Consider the following 24,135-nt stretch of genomic DNA (forward strand, 5'->3'; position numbering starts at 1 on the left):
ATCCCCCATTGATCGCAAATTCCATTTATCGCCGCCATGTCCAGAACGCATCCCTCGCGATCAACGGAGGTTACCTGTGGCCCCATTCTGTAATGTATTCGTTTCGTAAATTCATTCGTATCGTATGAGAGGGAACGAGAGCGAAATACGATTTTTATTGAGTAACAGTGAGACGGATATATGACAAACTAACGAAGCCGGCTGCATTGTTATTTTTTTATACGGAATATGCGTGCGTGTAAAAAGGGGTTCGAGTGTAATATTAACTTCATCGCTCAAATCCTAGGCAACCGATCTTAAAAAATTTATAGAACAGTAACATAAATTTAAAATTAGGTTGGAGACATTCATACGTCACTATGTAAAATGGTAAATTTTTTTCTATGCAGTCTTCACGTTTGTACGTCGGTTGGGTTCACCTCTTCTTCTTCTTAATTTTCTCCGAGTCAAACATCTCCGGTTCCGAGTCCAGCTCGGCTTCCGAGAACGACAAAGAATAGCCTAGCCTCCTGTCCAACAAGGTTTCCTGGAAAAGCACATAAACAAATCATACATTATCAAGTTTTTTAATGTCCTGCCGGTAAAACAACTTCAATTTTTTTTGATCGGGAATAAAAATATGTCACAATAGCCTTGAGGTCTTCAAATAATAACTACAGTAAATTTCACAAAAGGTGTTATAATTTTTCAAATACATATACCTACCTACTTTTATGCAGTATTTTACACATATTAGGGTATTAGAAGCAAACTTACAAATCTCCATTGAAGGAGTTACGGAGATATTTGCGAAAAACTTCGAAAGAAGTACTGTGAGATAGCAAACGCTTCACCAACTCAATGGAGAATGCTAAGTTTGCGGCGTCAAGTAGTATAATTGAAATCTGTTTTTGCAAGATTTAGAGACGGTTTTGAATGACGCTATTACTAACTAATCAGCATCAATAACTAATTTTTCATTTTTAGTGGAGATTTCTAAGTTTGGTTCTACCAATACCAATACCCTCATATCTATATCAATAAAGCATAATGTCATTAAATACTTTATTTTTAAAATTGTTGTTTATTAGATAAGTCTTCTTCTTTATTCCCTTTCCGCACCGAATGGTGCATAGGGCACTGCATTGGTACATCAATCAGTCTTGGGCTTCATGTGCCAGTCCAGACATGATTATGAACATTATATGATGTGAATCAATTACCTAAGTCATTTTTTAAAGATTCTCATTAACTTATTTCATAAAATATAAATAAAATAAAAGATTAGTGACTTATCAAGGCAAAATATCCACGCGAAATAAAACAACAAAAAAGAAAAACACACTAAAAATATAACAAAAAGTAATTACAACAAACCGCCATAGTAGAATCATTGAGAAACTCAATGTTCCCTTGGCTATTTTATAAGTAAATAAAGAAAACTTGTTATTTAACAATACGCACAGTTAAAAATAAAACAAAATAAGAGAGATTATCTATATATAGGTCTTTTTAAATCTAAGAACGAGGGGGTTCAGTGGTATTATTTTAATTTGTTATGAGGCTATAAAGACTACACCAAATAAAAAAAATGTGTATACTATCAGCGCTATGATTTTTCAGTTTTGAAATTTGACGTCACAAGTTCTCTTCGGATGTTCAGCTGATTGGTGAATTGGCTTCCCGTAAACTGGAAATCCATCTCAAAACTCTATTGTGGTTTAAAGAAGTTTGTGTATATTAAAAACAAACATATAAATCCAGAGAAGCAATAGCTCTTTTTTTATAATAGCTCGCGCTGATAGTATACACATTTTTTTGGTATAGTTTTTGTCTAAATCTTCGTAGACAAGAACTGGATTTAACCCCCTAGGGAGCTGTTAATATCAATTTATTACAACAGAGAGTGAAAACATTTTAGAGGTTTCAGCTTTTTAACTTCACAAACATCAACAGATTGAAGAAATATTTGAAACCGGGTTGTGGTCTTGTGGTTAGTATCGCGGTCTCACGGATCAGAGGTCCGAGGTTCGAACCCCACTCTACCGCAACTTGATTTCCATTTTCTAATAGTGAGTTATTTAAAACTCGTTGATAATGTCCTCCAAAATATAAATATCTGGGTAAATCATAAGAATGCAAATATAGGCAGAATGGCGAATACACACAGTGCGTAAAGTGGCCATTTATACCAGCCAATGACAATTCATAAGCCTTGTAGATGGCTAGACTTATATAATCCCTTCTCTCCATCTCTGTTGTAATATGTTAATAACCTTTACAATTTTGTTTTACTTTTGGTGCTCGTTATTAGAATTGAAAAAAATAGACACAACTTATGTTAACATCTAATACAGTAGAGGATAGAATACGAGCATGTGAAAAGACTGCAGAAGTTGATTAGTCGCCACCACCAAAAGTAAGAAAAGTTCCATACAAACATGACCAGGGAATAGGACTAATATGTTCCAGCAAGCTCGGTATCACTCATCCAAGAGCTCTCCATACTGGATCCCATTTGCTGGAATGTTACAAGACTGGCTTTACACTGGAGTACTATCTTAGGAATAATTCTTATACAACTCGGCGGTTAAAAGGATAAATTACTAAATAAATGCAAAAATTGATCTCTCAAACTTTTTGGTTTTATCAATTGAATGATGACGGGCTTCACAAATATTGATACCATCGAAACTCTTTACTGCTCACTAGTTCGACCCCATTTAGAATATGCTTCTCCAATTTGGTCTCCATTCCATAGGACCCATATTGATCATATGAGTCTGTCCAGCGCCGTTTTCTAAGAAAAGTGGCATGGTTGCTCGGATTGCAAAGGGGTAATTATTCCTATTTTGAAATAGAGCTATTTCATAATCTGTCTTTATTGGAGAAACGTTGAACTGAAATGAACCTTATATGCATTTTCAAAATACTTAATGCTATAAGTGATGGCCCATCTCTGTTGCAATCAATTTCTTTTCATGTTCCCAACCGTATCACCAGAAGTCAAAATCTGATATTTAATTAATCTTTTAAGAGCGACTTTTGTTTAATGCCCCATGTCCAGAATTTTTAGATTAGTCAATTCGTCACACGACTTGGAATTTTTCAGGATAGAACTTCCAGCTTTTCTTGGATCTCTTTGCCACTAAAACAGTGTGGCTTGAAGATGGATTCGCATGGTTAAGCTTGATGTCTTGTATGTTTATCGTGTTTATGAATATATTGTAGAGCATTATTTTATTGCCCTTGTTTGTCTTTGCTACGTAGTTTTATGTTCTTTTTGTTCCGTTTTTTGCATATGTGTTTCTTCATGTAATTGCTGTAATTGGCTTAGGCCATATGTACAATAAATAAATAAAATACGAGAGTCGATTGAAGATTTTAAAATGAAAAATGAGAATAACATTTAAGGTAAGGGGCCGTTTACACCAATACAATAGATAAGACAACATCGTCCTGTCCCAGCTCCGTGAACAGCCTCGACCGCGCAGGACAGAACGCTGGGACAATATGAAAATTCAGTGACAGTTCACATGTGTGAACGCTGCGGAAATGAATACACACACGGTGGCATTTGTTATGATCAAGTTCACGAAAAATACTACATATTAATTTTATACCAAGATGTACTGGAATTGTTAAAGAAAGAATTGGCGGCCTCCGTGGTGTAGTGGTTAAGACACACACGGAAGGTTCTGGGTACGATTCCCCGTGGGAACAAAAAAATTAATGTGATTTTTCTCAAGCCCGGGTATGCTGCGCTGTAATTCACCACTATAATTGGGCCTCCTGGCCTGTTGTGGTTCAAAAAAAAAAGAAAAACTAAATAGATTATTTTCTGCCTCCATTTTTGGCAGAAAAATTATGCGGGAGTGACACGTTCACATCAAACAAATTTCTATTGTCCAAAGGTCCCGCCATGCATGTAATCATTATTCCGTGGAGATGGTCAGTCTCGCGACAATGGGTCTTGGGTCCTGGGACAAAACAATATTGTATTGTCCATGTGTGAATGGCTTTAACGCAGGTGTTATGTAAAGCTGTTAAGACTATGCGGGACAGTGACGGGTAACCTATGACGGAGGCCACACCAAGATATTTCGAATGACATACGTCGTTTACTCACAATATTTCCGTTAATGTACTTTTGCGGGACCTTATTCTCAGCGTTGAATAATATTAAAACAAATTAATGACTCGACTGACTGATAAAGTTTGCAAAGCTAGTTTGTGTTTCAAATGTACGAAATACTAACCTTCAATTCGTTTTCAGTTTTTAATAATAATAATTAAATAGTTCAAAAACTATTTAATTTACACCTTGTAAAAATAAGCTTCAACCATAGAAAATTCCCATTTTATTTACAAATATTCAGTGCCTATTCAGAAGTGAACAATATTTTTTTAGATATTGTACGAAAAAAATATTAGTTGTAGAAGAAGAAAAGCGTGCAGTGTGTTAATCGGCGTTAACTGGATAAGAGAATTACAGTGAAAATTATAAAAAAAACTAATTTTAAGATTTATTTACTACAGAACGTACTAAAATTAAAAAAGCCTCGAGTTTATTTTTTAATTACTGGTTCTTATTTCTAAATGAGGAGAAAATATTCAAAAAGTGATTTGTCCAAATTTAAAAAAGAAAAATAGATTTAAATAAAATTTTACTGTTCATATCTAAATCTATGAGAAGAAAACACATTGAGCCTTACTTATAAACCTAGTATAAAGTTACGCCTAGGCATATAACTAGGATGGTATTCCCATCAGTATTCTACCACTTTTAGGCGTACCTAGGCGTTTTACCTAGGCGTAATTTAAAGCCCCAGTATTCATAAAAAAATGTATTTTTTTTTACATAAGTATGTCCTAAAGTTCATACATTTAAACAAATCGCATTGTAAAAAGAGAGTTGTTTTTCAGTTTTCAAACTATATTTCTGAGACGCATTACTTTTTTAATGTTTGCTCCTCAAAAATGTCTCTATTTTTTTTGTGCTCAAGTTGATAGTCAGCATCAAACGAAGAAAGTTTTTTTAGCTGAACGAATTTCTGTCTTCATTACAAATAATATTACATCACAAATTATTGTGATATATTATATACGTTTTAGATACTGTGCCGATCAGTCATCAGTTGGAAAGCCAGTGCTCATAAAAATGAAAATAAAATAATTCCTTTTGTAATAACGATACATTTTTATATCCAATTAAATTAATTAAGACCTGAAAGGGTTAGCTATTAAACATACCTACTGATATCTCAATCGAGATGAAGAAATTATTCTTATTAATCATTGATTCTTGAAAGACTGTGCAAAAAAATGCCTTTGGAAATCGTGTGAAAGATGAGATTATTTAATTTATAAATTAATAATCTATTTTCTGTCTCTTTTTAACGGAGAAAAGGAAGAAGATATGTTTGGAACATTGGGTGGTAACTCACATCTAATATTCCCGCACTGGGCTCGGAAGCATAGCCCCCAAAGTGAGTCTCTCTCCCCTCGTCCTCAGACTCGGAAAGGCTCTCATCCGAGCGAGATCCGGGAGCCACTTGGCACACCATCTGAGCCAAGTCTGTGAATGTGTATCTGAAAAGCAATTAACACTCGAACCTTAGCGGCGCTGCAGCAGTAAATTTAAAAACTCTCAGGGCAGGGTTCAAAATATTGAAGACAACTCACTCGCTGGCTTTGTGGTGGTGTTCCCTATGCGTGCCCCCGTCCTGGCGCAGTACCGGCAGGGCTCCGCGCCTCTTCTGCCCCTCGAAGTAGCCCTTCCCGTGCTGGTAGCCGACGTCCTTAATCTCGTCAAACGACCCAAACTGCAGCGTCTTGTACTTGTCGATGGGCGGCCTGATGTACTCGCAGTAGTCTGACGTCTTCACTTCCTGGATTAAAAATAGAGCCATAAGATAGACGAGACGTGCGAAAATAATAATAATAATGAATAGATATTAGTGACGGACTAGCCTCCAGTTGCTTCACACAGGACACATATGCCAGCCTGCTCTGTATGTCCGGTATGTTGGGCACCTTCACCGGGGTGACGAAGGGATTCCATTTCTTCCACAGCAGCCACCAGCCGGAGAGGTCGTCGCCGTAGTTGGTCAGGTCCATGTCGTCCTGCGAGCCGACGTCGATGGCCAGGATGTGCCGGGCCCCGTACGCGCGCATTATGTCGGCTAAATGAGACATCGCAAGTAAGCAAAGGTACAAAAACTGTGAAATATTAAATGGATCGATAGACCACAGTGAAGGAATAGCGTACTATAATAAGCGTATTGAAGTGGGTCTTATCTCCACTCAATTACCTTTTCAAGATGTTTACCGGAGAGCGGTTATTGAATCATAACGAGTACGAGTATATTAATATTTCATACTCGTTTTTTTTAAATATTTTTATTTTTAAGCACTCTTTATACCACATATATGTAAATGGCAGAAATGCCGTATATATATAAATAAATAAATAAATAACACTTACAGGATTCTAGTTTTAAAGCACTTTCTTTTTTCTTTCTTTTTTCTCTTTTTTTTCTTCTCTTCCTCTTTTTTTAAAACTGATATTTTCTTTAATTTACCTTTCTTTTAACAATAAATATTTATATTTGTTACGATGTAGTATTTTTTAAAAATATTTAAATACTGTTTACCATTGTATATTTTTCTCAATGTTTTGTTCTTTTTTAATATTATGTTATTTTTTTCACTGGTTTTATTGTAATTATGTAAAAGGTTCATGGAACCGTAAATAAATAAACTCCATTTCGTCATATTTGGAGTAACCGTAGTTTACCTTTTGCATACATAATTGTTACTATATATATATATTTTTTACAGTAAATGAAAAATCTCTTTAATCACAGACAAATTAAAATTAAACAAATACGTTTTGAATAACATACTTAAAAAATTAAGAATTTTCCGCATCATAGTTTGTGAAATAACAAAGAGGTGGAAAATTGTATACTTACCATAAAATCAGAACATTTAGTAGCGTAAAGCTATGGTTTCCTAAGAAAGCGGTGCCGTTACCTAACGGCCATAATATTCCGTGATGCGGTGGGTATTACAAGACCAACCGTCTTGAGATGTCTACTTTTTATCTGATATTTAAAATTTTTAAAGATAATGCTTAACATTATTAGTAGATGTATTTGAAAGATGGAGGAGTCTTCGGAAGTCGAAAACTATCGTTTGGAGAATGAGATGTTTAAAAATCATGATACAGAATTTTTCAAGGTTCAGTGACAATTTTTAGCTGTTCATAATTTTCTTTCAAAATGTATCAAAATTTTGTCGGTTTTAGATGCAAAAATGATATGTACCAAACTGCTCGTACTCCTGCAATTGACGGCACGGCTGTTTGACGTTCTGCTCACAATCAGCGCTCTCTGAGAAACCCGCGCAATCTAAAAAGACTTTTTAATGATGTCATCCACCACTTGGGAAACCATAGCTTAACACATTTTAAAGAGATTTCTAAAGGTTGAATCTTTACAGCGTGTAAAAGTTATAATATACAGCAGTAATTGACACAATTGAAATAAATAGAGAAACATTAGTTACCTGGTACATTGTTAACATAACAGCCGTCTACCAGAAGATGTCCGTCCAAAGGGTCGCAAATTGGTGGGAAAATACCTGCGATGCTCATCGACGCGCGGCAATACCTCCACAATTCACCTAATCAACAATACTGCCGGCTCGAGAAACAGTCTCCAAAGGATAAAACCAACCCACCCACCACAAAATCTCGGGAAAACGTTCACATGTCGAAACACGCGAATGTTCAATTTTGAAAATGGAATTTCAAAGTTGGTATTGCCAGCACTATGACTCTGGAAAGGGTAGGGTCATCGTTTTCATTTGACTTACCTCAGGGTAGGAACTTGCGAAATCATGAAGGAAGGGATGATGTGAGATGCATGTTTATAAATTATACCTACTGATAAAAGTCTGTCTACAACACCGAATGTATTTCATTTCAAATATACACGAGACATCACATGGAACGCACATCTCACAATAGCCAACATTCAAAACATACCAATGGTGATTGCCGATTGTTTTATTTTCCGTTCTGTTTTCGGTTTCGGTCGGCGCCGGGGCAGATCGCTTATGATTGGTTTACCTGGCAGATTGTTGACGTAACCGCCGTCCAATAGTAGATGGCCGTCTGTGGGGTCGCAAAGGGGCGGCATGTACCCGCTGAGTGACATGGACGCGCGCACGTATCGCCATAGAGATCCTGCCAAACGCGAGCTGCCATTTTAATTCAGATCGACAAAATGGCCGACACACAAAACATAAATCAAACAGACCACTGTCCATTCTCCTTAACTCAAAAACATTTCAGTCAAACCAAAAGTGTATATTGATATTAATACTTTCCGAACGAGACACAAATTAGAAAGTTTTAATGAGATTAGGTTAGGTTTGAGAGGGGGATTGGGTGCACTCTACTCCTCTCGGCTAAGAATTTCTAAGCAACTGTTTGATAATTAACTATAGAAGGCATTACCATAGCACGAATAATAAATTAGCTCAAGCTTGCTACTCTTTTAAGTAAAAGTTTACACAAATTAAAATGCATTTCACTAGGTCATCACACTAGCATTTTTTACATTGCTACCAAGTATATTACTGAATAACTTACACAAAATAAAACCATTCAATTGAAAATAATTTAATACTTCAATATTAAATTTCACCTAATCAACACAATCCTTACTGCATAAGCTTACTTGTAAAACATTAAAGATATAAACTATTTCCATAGAATTGAGAATAGTCCAGAAGGAGCGTAGAATCATATTTTAATACATCAGACAATCCCCCCACTATGCCAATAAAATATTGATTGGCACAACAGAGTAGATAAGTTAAGAGTCGTTTAATAAGAGTAATTGAATTAATGAACTTTGAACTTAGAATATAAAACAAATTTTATTTTACATAAAACTGATATTTTTATATCATGTTAAATAATATTTACTGTTTAAAAAAAAATGTCGGTCAAATGTCCACCACATAGTTGTTTAATCCGAGGTCCAATTTTGATTTTTTCTCTCATTAGATGAACAAAGTAGGGTAAACAAATTTACTATCCTGGCAACACAACAAAATGTCCATTTTGATTTCTTCGACAATCTGACAGATGGAAAAATAATTCAATTTTTAAGTAATGTATTTGCTAATTACACATTTATTTGCTAATTACACATGAAATGTGATCCCATCCTGTTTCTTTAAGATCCTAGCAGTATTTCTACACTTTAAAAGGACACAACACGGCATAGTTGAATTCAAATCAGGAGTTGCGTACTGAGCGACGTCTAAAAAGAAACTGTTTGATGCTTGTATGCGGTTTCTGGACTATTCTTAATTCTATACCTATTTCATTGATCATTTATAAGTAGAAACTGTCTATCTCGGATAGCATCTATGGAGATGTTTTCATAGTATTTGGAAATCAACATTTAGGCTGGTTTTAGTCTGACGCACACACATGTATTACTATGAAGCACTTCTGGATAATGCTGATCATACGGTCACGCGCCAGCCCCACTGAACATTCAGCACCGACGCGCCGCCGCAGCCAGCGAGCGTTTTCGTTTCGCGCTGAGGACTACAGTCACGTCTAGTCGCAAGCATCCGTACTTCACGGTAATCAGCACGATACTAAAACGAATCGAGCTGACAGGTCGGCACTGACTTGCAGCGTAAAACGTAAACCAGCTTCATGGTTTTTCTCTATATCTGCTTTTTGACAATGACATTTTTTTTTCAAGATTTGTTTGTCAACATTGCTATATTTTAATTTTTTGAAACCGTTTTAGCAACAATTACTGCATACATCGAATGAATCCAATAATATGTTATTGTGTTTAATGGTTAAACAATGAAAAAGAGGATTTATTTTATGTCTTTTTAGAAAATATTGTACAGACAAAAACGTGACGTCTCAAGTTCTCTTCGACTTCTGCTCGGTCACTTCTGCCAATTGGTCCATTGACGGTAAGTAAACCGGAAACCTTCCACGACTCTCTTATTATTGGTTGATTCATATGAACTAGTGAAGTCGTTCTAAGTAGTTCGTTTTTATTAAAACATATATAATTTTTTTGTACATTTTCAAAAAACTTTGCTGTAAAATTTAATGCTCTAATTTTTACCACGCGCAAGAAAACATTGTATCCGATTTTCCATAGGGCTGAAGTTCCTCATTAATGGACGTTTTTAAAAAACTGACTTTATTTTCATGACATAATAAAATAAAAACAATAGAATATAATGATTATAGTAAACACATACATATATCAACAGAAATGGGGATTTTTTTTATAGAAGGGAATATGGAAGTCTGTCATTGGGTGCTTTAGGTGATACTCTTTATTCACCGCGTAACATTCACCATTCTGCCAACGTTCGAACATCCATATTTCTTCAATTTTTCCATCCGTTGATTTTCACATTTTTTAAACAAGCCAGTAATGCGAAGAAAGAGATACAAGCATTGAAGAAAACACTGCTAAGAAAGAGAAAGATAGAAAAAAAAAGAATTTATGTATTTGTGGATATAATGGTGTGTGTGGGGGGGGGGGGCAGGTGTAATTAATTACAGATTTTTAAATAACTAAGGTGAAAATAAGTTATTATTGTTTTTTTCCTGCTAAAATGATAAAAAAACTATTTATTTTTTTATGAAGTGTTTGGCTACAAAATTAGATTTTTTAGTTGCGTACTATTATTGAATTAGGGTCAGGAGGGGTAATAGTGAGATGAAATTTACATATTTTCTCGCTAAAGAATCTAGTTTAATATATATATATTTAGACATAAATATATTATAGGTTTGAATAGTCTTTCATTATGGACATTTTCTTTGACAATTATAACTATTTACTCAATAGATTTAAAATATTCTTTCCAATATACTCGTACGTACAAAATGATACGTCAATCCTCAAACCACTCTCATACACACGTTTGTCTAATAATAATGTAAAAAATAAATAAAATTGAGCGGGAATTTCGTACCCATTATAAAACGAAATAATACAGACTAAAATGGATACAAAGTCGTTGGAACAATAGGCTTCTTTCCCCCCTCGGCCAACTACATGTGGACCGGACCATCTTCTAGGAATTTCGCAAAAACATGTGTTTGCACATGTGCGACACTGCGACAATGACTAGTGACTACCCAAAATCTACGAAAGCTACCCTTCGGATATTTTTAACTGTTATGTTACCCGTAGTGTTGAAGTGCTTTATCTGTTTAGTTTTTTATTGTTTACTTTTTGGCATGAACACTTTACAAATATACTATTATGCTCAATGTTTGTTTTTGTAAATTTATTGATAATTTTAAGTTGCCAGAATTTCACTCGTCCATGCACTTTGTAGTTGCATCTATAATTTTCTTTAAAACCTACGGGAAACGTCTCTATTTCAGCTAATTCAAAATAACCCCAATTTGAATATTTGTAGAAAAACATTACTATTATTCTTCTAATTTTTTTACTATTTTACAAAAGAGGGTATTAGACGCAAACTTAGAAATCTCCACCAAAAACGGAAAACTAGTTATTGATGCCAAAATAAACTATACATAAAAACCTACCTACCTAAATAGTAGCGTAATTCAAAACCGTCTCTAAATCTTGCAAAAACAGATTTCAATTATACTACTTGACACTGCAAACTTCTCAGCATTCTCCGTTGAGTTGGTGAAGCATAATTACAAATCTTACAGATCAGTGTTTTTTTATATTTTTTAATAGACTATTAAACTAAGCCAAAAAAAAATCTTTTCAATTTTTATATATAGTATTATCAGCGCTAAGATTTTTGTTTAGTTTTGTGTTTCGGAAATAACTCCGCGTGCGACGTCAGAGGTTCTGTTCCGCTTATTCTCTCGCTCAGCAGTTCAGCCTATTGGTCCATTCACGGCAAGCAAACCGGAAATCTTCCATAACTCTACTTAAAGCTTGCCAAATGCTGGGCTTCATTTTAAGAGTGCGCCACGGTTTGGCCACCACTGGTCTAAACTATATCTTTTTTATGTTATTATATCATTGTTGACTGTTTGTTTCTGTAAAATAAATAAATAACTCTCTCTTATCATTGATTGATTCATATGAACCAGTGGCGTCGTTCAAAGTGGTCCGTTTTTATTAAAATGTTTTTTGCTATTTTTTTGTACATTTTCAGGTAACTTTGCCGTACAATTTAATGCTCCGATTTTTACCGCGCGCAAGAAAAAAATTATTGTATTCGTTTTCCGTGGGGCTGAAGTGCTTCATTCTTTTTTCAAAGATTTTCAAAAATATCTCACTAACTTAACATAAAATTTCTCAGTTTGGTTAAAGGAATATTCAGATAGCTGGAACTGTTGAAAAATAAAATGTATTGTAACAAGGGCCCGTGGTTACCTTAATCATACGATAACATTTGTAATTTCTTCTTTCTATTTTTCTAGGATTGTCAAATTAAAATACGACTGGTTATAAAATTATTAAAAGCCATGCGAAATGGTGATTAATGCTACATAAGCTCCTGTGACGTCACTGCGACCTGTGTAGATCCACTGTGACGGCTCTAAACTTAGGTCAGTTTTAGCATGCGAACCCTCATACAAAATGAAAAAACAGTAAAATTAAAATTTATATTACTTTTTAATTAAAAAATAAATAAATTGTATATTTTTCTTTGCATTTTACAATAGGTATAGTAAAATTACATATACAAAAAACTACAGTCGAACTTGTTTATTACGAGAAAAACAGGACCTACTGAATTTGCTCGTATAAGCATTACTCGTTGCTAGGAAAAATGGCAGCTTTAAAAAAGAACTGGGAGTGCAATTAGGAGTAGCAGGCGCCACATTCAACAGTATGAAAGCTGTCTGGAGATCGGATATTTACTCAGTAAAAACCAAATGCTGATGATAAAACGCCTGCATAACACCTATTCTCCTCTACGGGTGCAAATCGTGGCACCTCTCTAGGGCCCAAAACAGCAAAATTCTGAGTTTTGAGAATACGTGGCTCAGACGAATCTTGGGTGTGCGGTGGTTTGACTTTGTGAGGAGTGAGGTAATAAGAGAACGGACGCAGCGAACTCCGGTGACAACTGTCGTCAAGTGGAGGCGATACGGTCGGTTTAGCCATATACTGCGGATGCCTCCTGAGAGCCTCAACCACGCTTGCCTACTTTACAAGGCATCAGGTTCTCGATGTCCTGGACGTCCACTGCTGACAGTTCGTCGGCAGTTTATGTCAGAACTTCGGGACGAGAACCTGACTTGGGGGGATGCAAAGGAGTTGGCAGCCAACAGAGATGCATGGAGGCTCTTTGTAGATACCATATGTTCCAACTAGGGAGCGGACATAGAATGATGATGATGATGAACTAGAGATGAACAGATTTTAACACGGGTAGCGTCTGCGAGGTCTTGAACTAGTTCCCGGGTAAATTTCATTCTTGATCTTAAAAGAAGATACTTTTAAAAATTGCTCTGCTGCATAAGTCAACAACAATGTCATACATATGAAACAAGGGGTAAAAAAAAGGATAAGATTAGCAATGAGGAGTAAAACAGAATCTCAAAACTCATTGTACAAGGGATTGAAGCTGTGCAATGAGTTAACTGAACAAATAATGAAAAGAGAAAAAATCGAAATATTTAAAATTAATTTTTTAAAAATATGTTATTGAGAAATTTTGATAAAAAAAAAAAGTAATATTATTAAAAGTTTATATTAGTTCTTAAGATGTTATGAACTAGCTTAATAAAGTATAAATAAATAAATAAGTAAGTATCTTTGGTTGGTCTTTAATCTTGTATCTTTAAAATCGTCCACAACACTATTCCACCAACAGATTTCTTCGTTTTCTCACAAATGTCTCGCACATTTGATCCTTGCTGATGAAGAATAATAACCTTATGACGATCCATCAGGTTGATTTTCCCCCTTATTACTATTAAAGAAAAATGTGGGATTCTAGAACTTTTTACGCTATAAAATAATCAACTGCTTACTCTCTCTTCGATGGCGCTACAGCCTATATAGAGCTTTGGCCTCCTGCAACTTTCGCCTCCAACTCTGTCGGTCCTCAGCCGCCGTCTTCCAATTACCACCTGGAGAAACTGCGCTGCACCCTTTCTCACTCCATCCTCCCATCTCAGCCTGGGTCTTCCCACTGATCTCCTACCTCCCGGGTGTCCGCTCATTATTGTTTTAGGGACACGTGAGTCAGGCATTCGCTGTACATGTCCGGCCCATCGAAATCTAAGCATCTCCATATGTGCCGAGATACTCGTGGCCTGGTATATATTGTACAGTTCTTCGTTATACCAAATGCGCCACTGATTATTCTCTCTCACTGGTCCGCAGATTCTTGCAGAGTATTTTTCATTCAAAAGTGTCCAGCATTTCAGCCATCTTTACTGTCAGTGTTAGCGCCTCACACCCATATGCCAATACAGAACGTATAATTGTTTTGTATATGGTTATTTTGGTTTTCCTGTGAACGTTACGTGATTTGAACACTGGCAGCAAAGAAAATTATGTTTTGTTGGCTGCTGTGATTCTTTTTCTGATTCCTGCTGGATCCTCATTATTCTCAGTTATACTGGAGCCCAGGTAGGTGAATTGCTCGACCACTTCGAAGGAGTAGTTATCTTTGTATCGGACACAGCCTCTTGCTCTGTGCGATGGGTTTCTTCTCCGTGTCATTATTTTTGTTTTATCAACATTGATTTGCAGTCCCACATCTCGTGCAGCTGTTTCCAAGGGATCAAAGACCTCTTTGATGGCTGTTATTGATCTTCCGACAATGTTGATATCATATCAACTGCTTACTACCACTTTTAATTCTTCTAACCCTTTTCAGTTACAGGAAACGATAACGAATTCTTAGAATGAATTAATATTCATAAATTTCTAGTCATGAATTCCTGGTATTTTGAGGACGAAGGTATTTAAAATATTGACTTTCTGTAGTGTCTGTGTAATTACGGAACACAGAGCCATAACTACCCAGCGTTCGGATCACGAAGCACTTTCGGTTTCATCAATTTCCACTCGGAATCATTCGGCTTCTAGCTTCCTTACCAGTCAAACGTCATTGTTAGAATGAACTAATATTAGATTGTTATAAATGATAAATAGAGTTATCATTTACAAGAACCTACAAAGTGATCTCTTGCGACTGGAGTGGATCCAGGCCAAGGATTTCACACTGGCGCAGTGGCGCATTTAAACATTAAGAACAGTAAGTATATAAGCAAAAAATTGCAATAATAAATTTGTTTATTTAAAGACAGTTTCATAACTACAGTCTATATAATATGATTGAGGAGCTCAGTTCGAAGACTTTGTCACACCACTGTATGTCACAGAATCTTAAAATAGGGCACTCATAAACATATGTTTAGCGCACGCCCTGACCTATTAATGAGTTGCCACCATTATGAGTAAGCTGACTGTTGTGTACGCTTCGTGGTGCTTGTTTGAAATACCGAAAAAAATTGGAAATCCCGCCGCTTATGAGACAAGGTCCGTAATTTGTTTCCTTAATGCGAAGAACATTAAACCAGTCCACATTCATCAACAGTCCTGTGAGGTGTACAGAAAATATGTGGTAAGTGATTCAATGGCGAGGAGATGGGTGAGACAGTTCAATGACGGTCTTGCACGACGACGAACGAAGTGGGCGTCCCCTTTTACGAAGAGTTAATAAAAAAGCTTGTGCCACACTATAACAAGTGCCTACGAAATGGTGAGAGGGATAAAGGGTCTAAAGATTTTTTCACAATATTTTTTTTTTAATGTGTAGGTACTTGTTTTCATCCCTGTCAAACGGAACATAATTTTTGAATATACTTCGTATAAAAAAATCTACAAAAATGTTTCGATTAGAAACTCGCAGCAAAGCAGTACATGATAGCAAAGTTAATTACTAAAGCAATCTAAAAACATCAAATTAAAAGGAGTTAATGACAACTAAGTGAAAAATTATAAAAATAATTAAAATATATGGGGAATTCAGTAACAGACAATGTGAGGCATTCGGGAATTAAAAACGTGTTTATTTATATGTCAAAAGGTAAAAGGAATACAATTTAATCACCTTCTACAAATGTCCATGACTCATTTTATTGAGTTTTAAACTTCATGCCGTGTTTGAGGTAAAATATTGTTAGTAGTAAAAAAAAAACACAAATAATTCTTAATTTATTATACACACATCAAAATTCAACAACTAAAAACATGTAACCATTTTTGTAACCAATCAAAAGCGATCCGCATTCTTAACTTGAGCATTTTAAAATCTGAAATCTTTTTTAAAAATATACTCAATGGCCGTCAAGTTGACCATTATGATATGTAATGTAAGTAAGGTAGGTGGTATGAAAAGATTGTTGTTTTGAACTGAAAAATCCAAAAGTCATAGTACTGGTAACACCAAAACAACAAGAGAAAAATATTCATCTATCACCAATGTAATTTTTTTTTATGAAGAGAGTGCACCTCGCATTATGGAAATGATAACATTACAATTGTCCCCCTCCCAAAAGAGAAATGTTTGGATATTCAAATTATATAATGTGTGTATAAAATATTTAATGAAAAAGCAGACATTTTAAAAGTGATTTAAAAATGAAATAATAAATAAATATTGATAATTGATTGCAGATATAATAAAGGGAAGCCACAATGCCCCTTTTTTTTCAAATAACGATGTTTGTCAAATGATTTTTAAAATATTACATTTATAGAATCGGGTTGTGGTCCCGTGGCTAGTGTCTCGGACTCGCGGATCAAAAGTCCATGGTTTGAATCCCTAATAGTGAGTTATTTACAACTCGTCAAAAATGGTCCTCAAATTAAAATATTTGGCTAAATTAAAAGAACACAAATATTTCTTTTCATAAAAAAATAAATAAAAATTATTACAGTATATATAAATAAAAGCTTCCTTTTATAATTTTTCTTATATTTCTATAATACTTTTTTGTAAATTGTTAAAAAATGTTATTAAATATGATTTCAATCATCATCGTCGTTTCATTTTCCGCACCCAATGGTGCATAGGGCACTGCATTGGTAAAAACAAACGCAGTGTATTTTGATCATATTTTACACGGTGATAAGTTGATCAGTCTTACGCTTCAGGTGCCAGTCCAGGAACAATGAAATATTGAGTTTAAAATCAATATTTCACATCGAACCTGCAAGGAATCGAAGCCAGGATCTCAAACGTGGTAGGCCAACATACCCACAACTAGACTTCAAGGCGGACTGATTCTCAATCGATTTATTTTTTCAAGATTTTTACCTTGATTCGAATATAGCCATTGTGAACCAACTCGAGGGGGCTGTAAAATAAACACGCCGACATGTCTTGCAGCTACAGAGCAAATGGGCGAATTATTTTATTTTATTTATCCCAAAAAATATAGTTCAACTAAACTTTAAAATTTATGGAATTAAATGGCATATTTCCATTTAGCTACATTGATATGTATGTACACACTAGATGCGGCACTAAGCACCCGTCTTGTGTTCCATTCAACTTAGGTTCCGGGACTTAACTTGTATTTGACAGCGTAAGAGGGCGCAACATACAGCTATGAATTTACAGCAAACTGGCAGAGACAGTTAGTCTTTTTTACGACGCGACAATGCTAACTTTTTGGAACATATTTTAACCTATCGTTCTATGAAGCATCACCTCTATTTAATTGTACCTCAGTTTTTAGCTTTAAAATACATTTTTTCTGCATCTTAAATGGACATTTAAAAATCACTTTTAATTTTTCTGTTTTCATAAAAATTAATATAACCAAGCATTAATCGGCCGAATGAATTAGAACATTGACACCACAAAGAGCAATGATTTATGAACGATTGAAAATACACATATTTATAACAAATAATATTAAATAAACATAACATTGAAGCAGTTTTTCCCACACACCATTTAAATGTAATAAAAACAATTGACATTGAAACATTTTCGATAACCTTAAATAATAATTGAATAGATTATTTTGATTAAACAAAATAATTCATCAGCTTTATTAGGTCGAAGGCAAATCTTTAAACACTGATCTTACTTTAATCCATAAATCAAAATATTTTCATGTTATTTTTTAATAATAAATTGCCATTCTAAGTGATGCTGTTTTTTTTTTTCTTTGAGTATTTACTGAAATATTCATTAAAACTTTTGAAAACAAAAAATTAAAAAAAATACAGGTTCCTTCTGTCGATCCCATCTGACAACCGATTTATTAACATGTTTAGTACCCTATCTGCACTGGGAGGTGCATAGGGTACTGAATTGGTACTCCAATTGCAGCGTTGATAACCACTTTTAAAATCAATGTTTCACATCCACAGGCCAGGGATCGAACCAAGGACCTCAAACATTGTAGGAAAATGTGCCATCCGTTTATACAAATATAATATTGATTTTCTTCATCATCATTCCTTTAGCTGCATCTAATGATGCAAAGGGAACATTCATTTTTACACCAAGAGCAGCGCATCTCGATATTCGGAATCACCCGGCAGATTTATATAAAAACATCAGATCATTTAATCGACGCTGGAAAGGAAAAATTACAGAGCGACATGTAGCGACTTTGCAGAAGAGACAATTAAAGTTTTTTTTTATTTTTAATTACTAACGATTCGTATTTAATCAATTTTTTTTAATGATTTATTTATTAACGGACATTGTCCATTTATACAATTTATAGGGTTTAAATATTACAAAAAAAGAATAGTTGAAAACATCTAAAAAAGAGAAAAGAAGCATTGACAAATATAAGGGACATCAAGACAAGATCTGGACTATTTATTAAGTGCTTGTTTAAATCGCTGTAAACTTAAACCAAAAAAGTCCAGATCTTGTCTTGAGTTAACAATACGACAAAGACGGGTCATTGGAGAATTAAGGTCATAGTTTGTTCTCTGATCGATGAACAGTACTTCATTGTTTCTCAACCTACAAGTTGGAATATTGAATTTTACTTGTCCCAGTAATGATGGAACATCAATTATACCATTTAGTATGCCGAACATACATATAGAATCAATATTAGTTCTACGTTTTTGTAGACTGAAATATTCAACATTGACTCTATATCAGCATAAGAATAATTACCTCTCTCTAGTCCAAGCATCCACGCTACTTTTCGAAGCGAGCGATGTTGGACTGATTTAATGTGATTTATGCGATTCACATAATGGAGACCAGACCACTATTCTAGAAGAGGGCGAACAGTTGAGCAATAAAGAGTTTTGATTGTACGGACATTAGTAAAATCAGAGGATATTCTGTATAATTATGTAGGAATGACACCAAAATAATACATAAGTATGGGATTAAAAAACTTTCATTGGCTCCTCTGCTAGTAATCTACTTTTTCCTTTCCAGCGTCGATATGAGTTATATTGTAATTAGTTCCAAAACCATTAGATATATTGGAGTTAAATTGATGTTATGAGGGATCCAAGACCCATAAATAAATGTTTTTTTAACATATTGATAAAATTTACTGTTGCTTATATATCTATATATAACATTAAACATACAACGCGGGATATTTATTAACTATATTATGTCCAATCAGCTTCAATTACACAATCCATTTTTGTAGAAATTCGTTAAGAAACGTCGGAGATTTTTCAAATTGCATTATTCAAACCGGTCGCTAAATTCTGTCATTTCAATATTTTTAAACCTACTAAAAAGGTTCATTTTTTTAAAAACAAAGATAATTATTCAATTCTCACCATATCGTCACCCTAACTTGTAAAACTCGTAAGTCCCAAACATACTTTTGTTTAGGGGAGAGTAAAAAAAGTTTTTACTTCAGTAGCAAATAGCAGTGAATTAAAAAAAAAGTCAACACAAGGAATATATATGTAAGTTTTACACACATATACAGTAAAACCCTTTTTTTACGTTTTTCAAGGGAGCAAGAAAAAAAGTTTAAAACTGAGGAAAACGCAACAGTGAGGAAATGAAAAATGTATGGAAAAGATAGAAATTACATAAATATAAAATTGATTTGCTACGCTATAGTGTAAATATACTTCCAGAAAAATTGTGAAAACGGTGATAAGTGGAAATCGACCATATTTTTTTACCCATTTTCAATGATTTCACTAAAAATATTTTTATTGTTTTTCAAACAATATTATGTAATCTGATTTTTATTTGATTTAAAAACTGCATGTTAAAATTATTTTATGTGTAAATAAAAAAAAACGAAAATAAAATTTTGAATTTGCATAAAATAAAATACAATAATTTTTCCCCTAAATGTTGGGAAATTTTATTTTTATGGTATCACTTTTTTCTATGGCATTACTAAAAACAACTGTCATATAGATCGCGGCACAATCATTTCCACTTTTATGACAACTTTTTAAACCATCTTTTTTTTAACTAAATATTTTTATTGTTATGTTTTAAACATCGCAATTTGATGATATTAAAACTTTATTGTTTCTAAACGTTTGTCAACTGCGTAGCATGATTTGTACAAGTCAATATGGCGTTTTTGTTCAAATGAAAACTAAGACTAACCCTAAAGGAAGACACTCGAACAAAAAGGTCAATTACACTGCACCTGCTTTGAATTTAGGTTGTGACAATAATTTATCCTTTATTAGTTGTTTACCTGTTTTTATTCTTCATTCGCGCGGCACACGCGAAGGCGCGGCATTATTATTACGACATAATTTTGGCTTTTTTGACACATCAAATGAATTCCGTAAATTTTTAAGCGTAAAACCGGGGTGATGAAAAATGTAAAAAACGTTAATTGGGGGGAATATTTGTATGAGAATGTATGAATAAAAGTGAGTCCTGAACATTTCAGTGTAAAAAGTGGGAAAACGTAAAAACGAGGTTTTACTGTATATGATTCGTTTAAAGTCCTAACAGAAAATGTCTGAGTTTTTGACGATTTGTGGAAATGCTAGTTTTAAAAGTTAGGGTGATGATATATATCTGTTTAACCATTCTTTCTACATGACCAAACCATCTTTGTGGCCCTTTCTTAATCTTATCAATTGAATGCAGTTATGCAAAAAGCAGCCAGTCCAATATTTTGAAAAATGAGATATTGATGTTATCGGGTGCAGGAAGGTCAATTCTATGTTCTTCTACAACAGCCAGGCCGCTTTCGCACAAAAAATTGTATTAATCACCTTCTTAAAATGGTGTCGATCACAAAAAAGCATTTTTCAATTTGCAGAAAACACCCACATCTCTAGAAAAATCTTATGGTTTTTTAAAAATCATTAAAACTGGTCAAATACATTATTAGATTCTTGTTTGTAATATAAAAAAAAACTTATGTTTTCATTGTTTATTATTTGTTAAAGTCAAAAACATTCTAACTGTTGTTTAGATTTGATAATTCACTCATTATACAAAAGTGATAGTATCTCAGTTTCATTTTTATATGGCTGGCTGCTTTCTGCATAGCTACGTTTAATTATACCTGTCTCAGATTTGTACTCTCGCCCGACTTCATCATTCGTAACCCTGTCATACATTGATTTTTCACACATTTGTCTATGAGACTATATTGTTTTATAATTGATTCGAAATAAAAAGAAGTCATTTCACCGTCCATATAATTGTAGCTGACTGGACATATCGAATAGTCGACAAACAATACAATGAACTGAATATAATATATGTATTATAATAAGTCAGTTGTAACATACCGTGTCGGTGAATCCTCATGCAGCTGGCCGATATATCGGTGGTGACGGTGAAGTAGGGCAGCCAAAGGTCCTCGATGTGCGTGTCTTCGAATGTGCTACGAATGGTCATGTTGAAATGGCGTCCGGTGAACATCGATGTGGCCGGGTATGTCAAGTCCAGGAGTTGGCGGCTCCATTGTGTCATTTTCTGGATGCACAGAGACGTTTAATTGACAGTTACAAGTTTAGCGGTATCAAATTATTCTTTTTTTCACTTTGTCGTATGATATTTTACACCTATTTGTTGTAACAACTGACCAAATATTTACATTGAGGATTATACCGGAAAAAATGCTGGAATATAATGTTGAGATCTAACACACGTTTAAAAGCGTCATATGACAGTATAAAAGGAATAGAAAATATTCAGAACAAATTTATAAAGTATCTAAAATACAAAACCAGTATTTCTTATGTATCAACTCTCGCTGCCTCCACCTACCATGGAATCACTTCTCTACAATACCGCAGAGTGTGTGTGGACCAACTACTGCTTCACAAAATTATGACAGGAATAGTTGACTGTGCAGAATTACTTAATTTAATATCAATACATGTTCCAGCAAGGATTCGTAGATGGTACCGTCTGTTACATGAACCAATAAATAAAACATAGTATGTTAAAAATTCTCTTTTTCGTAGGACTTTTTCAGTGTACAATACAAAATTTAAAGGCATAGACTACACAAACATCACTCGGTCAGAATTAAAATTGACACTAAAAATGCATTATGTAACTTAGTAGACATTATAATAATAAATATGTACATCTCCCTTCCCCTCCTTATCCTCTCTTCAAGCATCCTTGTCCTAATCCCGCCCAATTTACAATAACTTACTGTTCTTAAAAAAAAAAAAACTTTAATTATTAAAAATACATACATGAAAATAGTGTTTTTATATGTATAAACTTATATGTATTTATATAATTTGTATGATATTTTCTTTATTAACTTTGTACACTTTGTGGAAATCTGTTATTGGTTCTGAGTTTATACACTATATCTGTTTGTTCACTATAAATATGTTTGTTGATTTCCCGAAAAAAAAAAAAAAAAGTATCAAGAGATTGAAGCTGTACGAGGCAATGGCTGCATCGGGGATTACTAAAAAGCTAATACGACTTACTAAGATGACAACCTTGATCATTTTTTAGAGAACCTTTTATACATGGTACTGCATGGAACGTATTCACCATGTAAAAAGAGTCTTCGGTATAAATAATTTATTTATATTTTTACTTGGCAGTGCACTACTACAGTCCATAAAATATAGCTGGATTAAAATGAAAGCTGTCAAACTAATGTCACTAGTGATGGGAAATTACTGATCGCTGATCATGTACCGGATCAAATAGATTTTATCAGTTTTTTCGTGCAAACATGAAACTATGTTTCCGAAAATTGATAAAAAAACGCAATAACAAGCCTATTATAGTGTGTTTAAGACAATTATTTACTAAAAAATAAGACATAAAATACTTTTTTTCATGAACAACAACAAATGAATTATTTTTTATTCGATCGATTTACATTGATCAATTTGTCCCATCTCTAACATTTTTGCAAAATGATGTAACCTTGTAAGAACGTCGTTAAAAATTAGGTTTATTTTAGTTATTTTTTGTTTTAAAGCTGATTTTATACATTTATGTTGATTTATATGTCAAGCATTGTATTAAAAAAATTAATTAACATACCAGACACAAATGATTTTTTGTGTGTCAATATAAATCACTCCTTAGACATTACTACAAAGTTATGTCACCACTTTTGCTAACAACTGTCATTCTAATCAAGCTACACTTCAGGGACTATAGGAATCGCCTTTGGCAGGTAGGCAAGTCCTTTTTTAATATGGTTTGCAAAATGGCTTTAAAAATTACCTTGGACCATTCTCTGGCCTTCTGCGTCACGGATGTAATGTTTTTCTCACTGCACCACAAAGCTCCCATGAACGCTCCAATGCTCACTCCTCCCACCATGTCAATGGGTATTCCAGCCTCCTGGAATATATAGAAAAACGTAGATACAGGACACTTTATTTATTTATTGATTGTGGAAATCATAGTCTTTTTAGCAAACTCAGGGTACATCAAAACAATTAGGACCTATTACAGATTTCACATTCATTTATTATGAAAACAGAAGGAGAGGAGAAAAAAATAGTAAATACTAAAACAATAAACATTAAAAAAATTCAATGAAAAGTTATTATATCAAAACTATCATAACTTTCTTATTGCAAAATGTGATTTCTTTGAATATGTGGTAAAACTATGCACGATAGATGCGCAAATGTCGAAATCCATACAGAAGCACAGATGACTTCAAAAATATCAATA

The 24,135-nt window shown here is 34.0% G+C and overlaps 1 protein-coding gene across 6 annotated transcripts in view; it reads right to left on the reverse strand.

Moving 5' to 3' along the window:
- Window positions 1-288: 288 nt before the first annotated feature.
- sws (patatin like phospholipase domain containing sws) overlaps window positions 289-24,135 on the reverse strand; it is a 100,928-nt gene continuing 77,081 nt past the window's right edge. For 3 of the 6 annotated variants that reach the window (XM_088235794.1, XM_088235793.1, XM_088235792.1), the window contains 7 exons: window positions 23,677-23,796; window positions 21,753-21,939; window positions 8,117-8,233; window positions 5,953-6,164; window positions 5,665-5,870; window positions 5,427-5,571; window positions 289-526 (listed from right to left, as the gene is read on the reverse strand). In XM_088235794.1, coding sequence (XP_088091920.1) covers window positions 416-526; window positions 5,427-5,571; window positions 5,665-5,870; window positions 5,953-6,164; window positions 8,117-8,233; window positions 21,753-21,939; window positions 23,677-23,796 — 1,098 coding nt within the window. In that variant the 3' untranslated portion in view covers window positions 289-415. Of the gene's footprint in view, window positions 527-2,416; window positions 2,501-5,426; window positions 5,572-5,664; window positions 5,871-5,952; window positions 6,165-7,551; window positions 7,669-8,116; window positions 8,234-21,752; window positions 21,940-23,397; window positions 23,797-24,135 lie in introns of those variants that run through there. The other 3 variants (XM_088235796.1, XM_088235795.1, XM_088235797.1) reach the window with 3 other exon arrangements.

The sequence above is a fragment of the Micrasema longulum genome, unplaced genomic scaffold, assembly GCF_059751315.1.
Source record: "Micrasema longulum isolate JH-2025_06_02 unplaced genomic scaffold, ASM5975131v1 h1tg001441l, whole genome shotgun sequence".
NCBI classification, from domain to species: Eukaryota; Metazoa; Arthropoda; class Insecta; order Trichoptera; family Brachycentridae; genus Micrasema; species Micrasema longulum.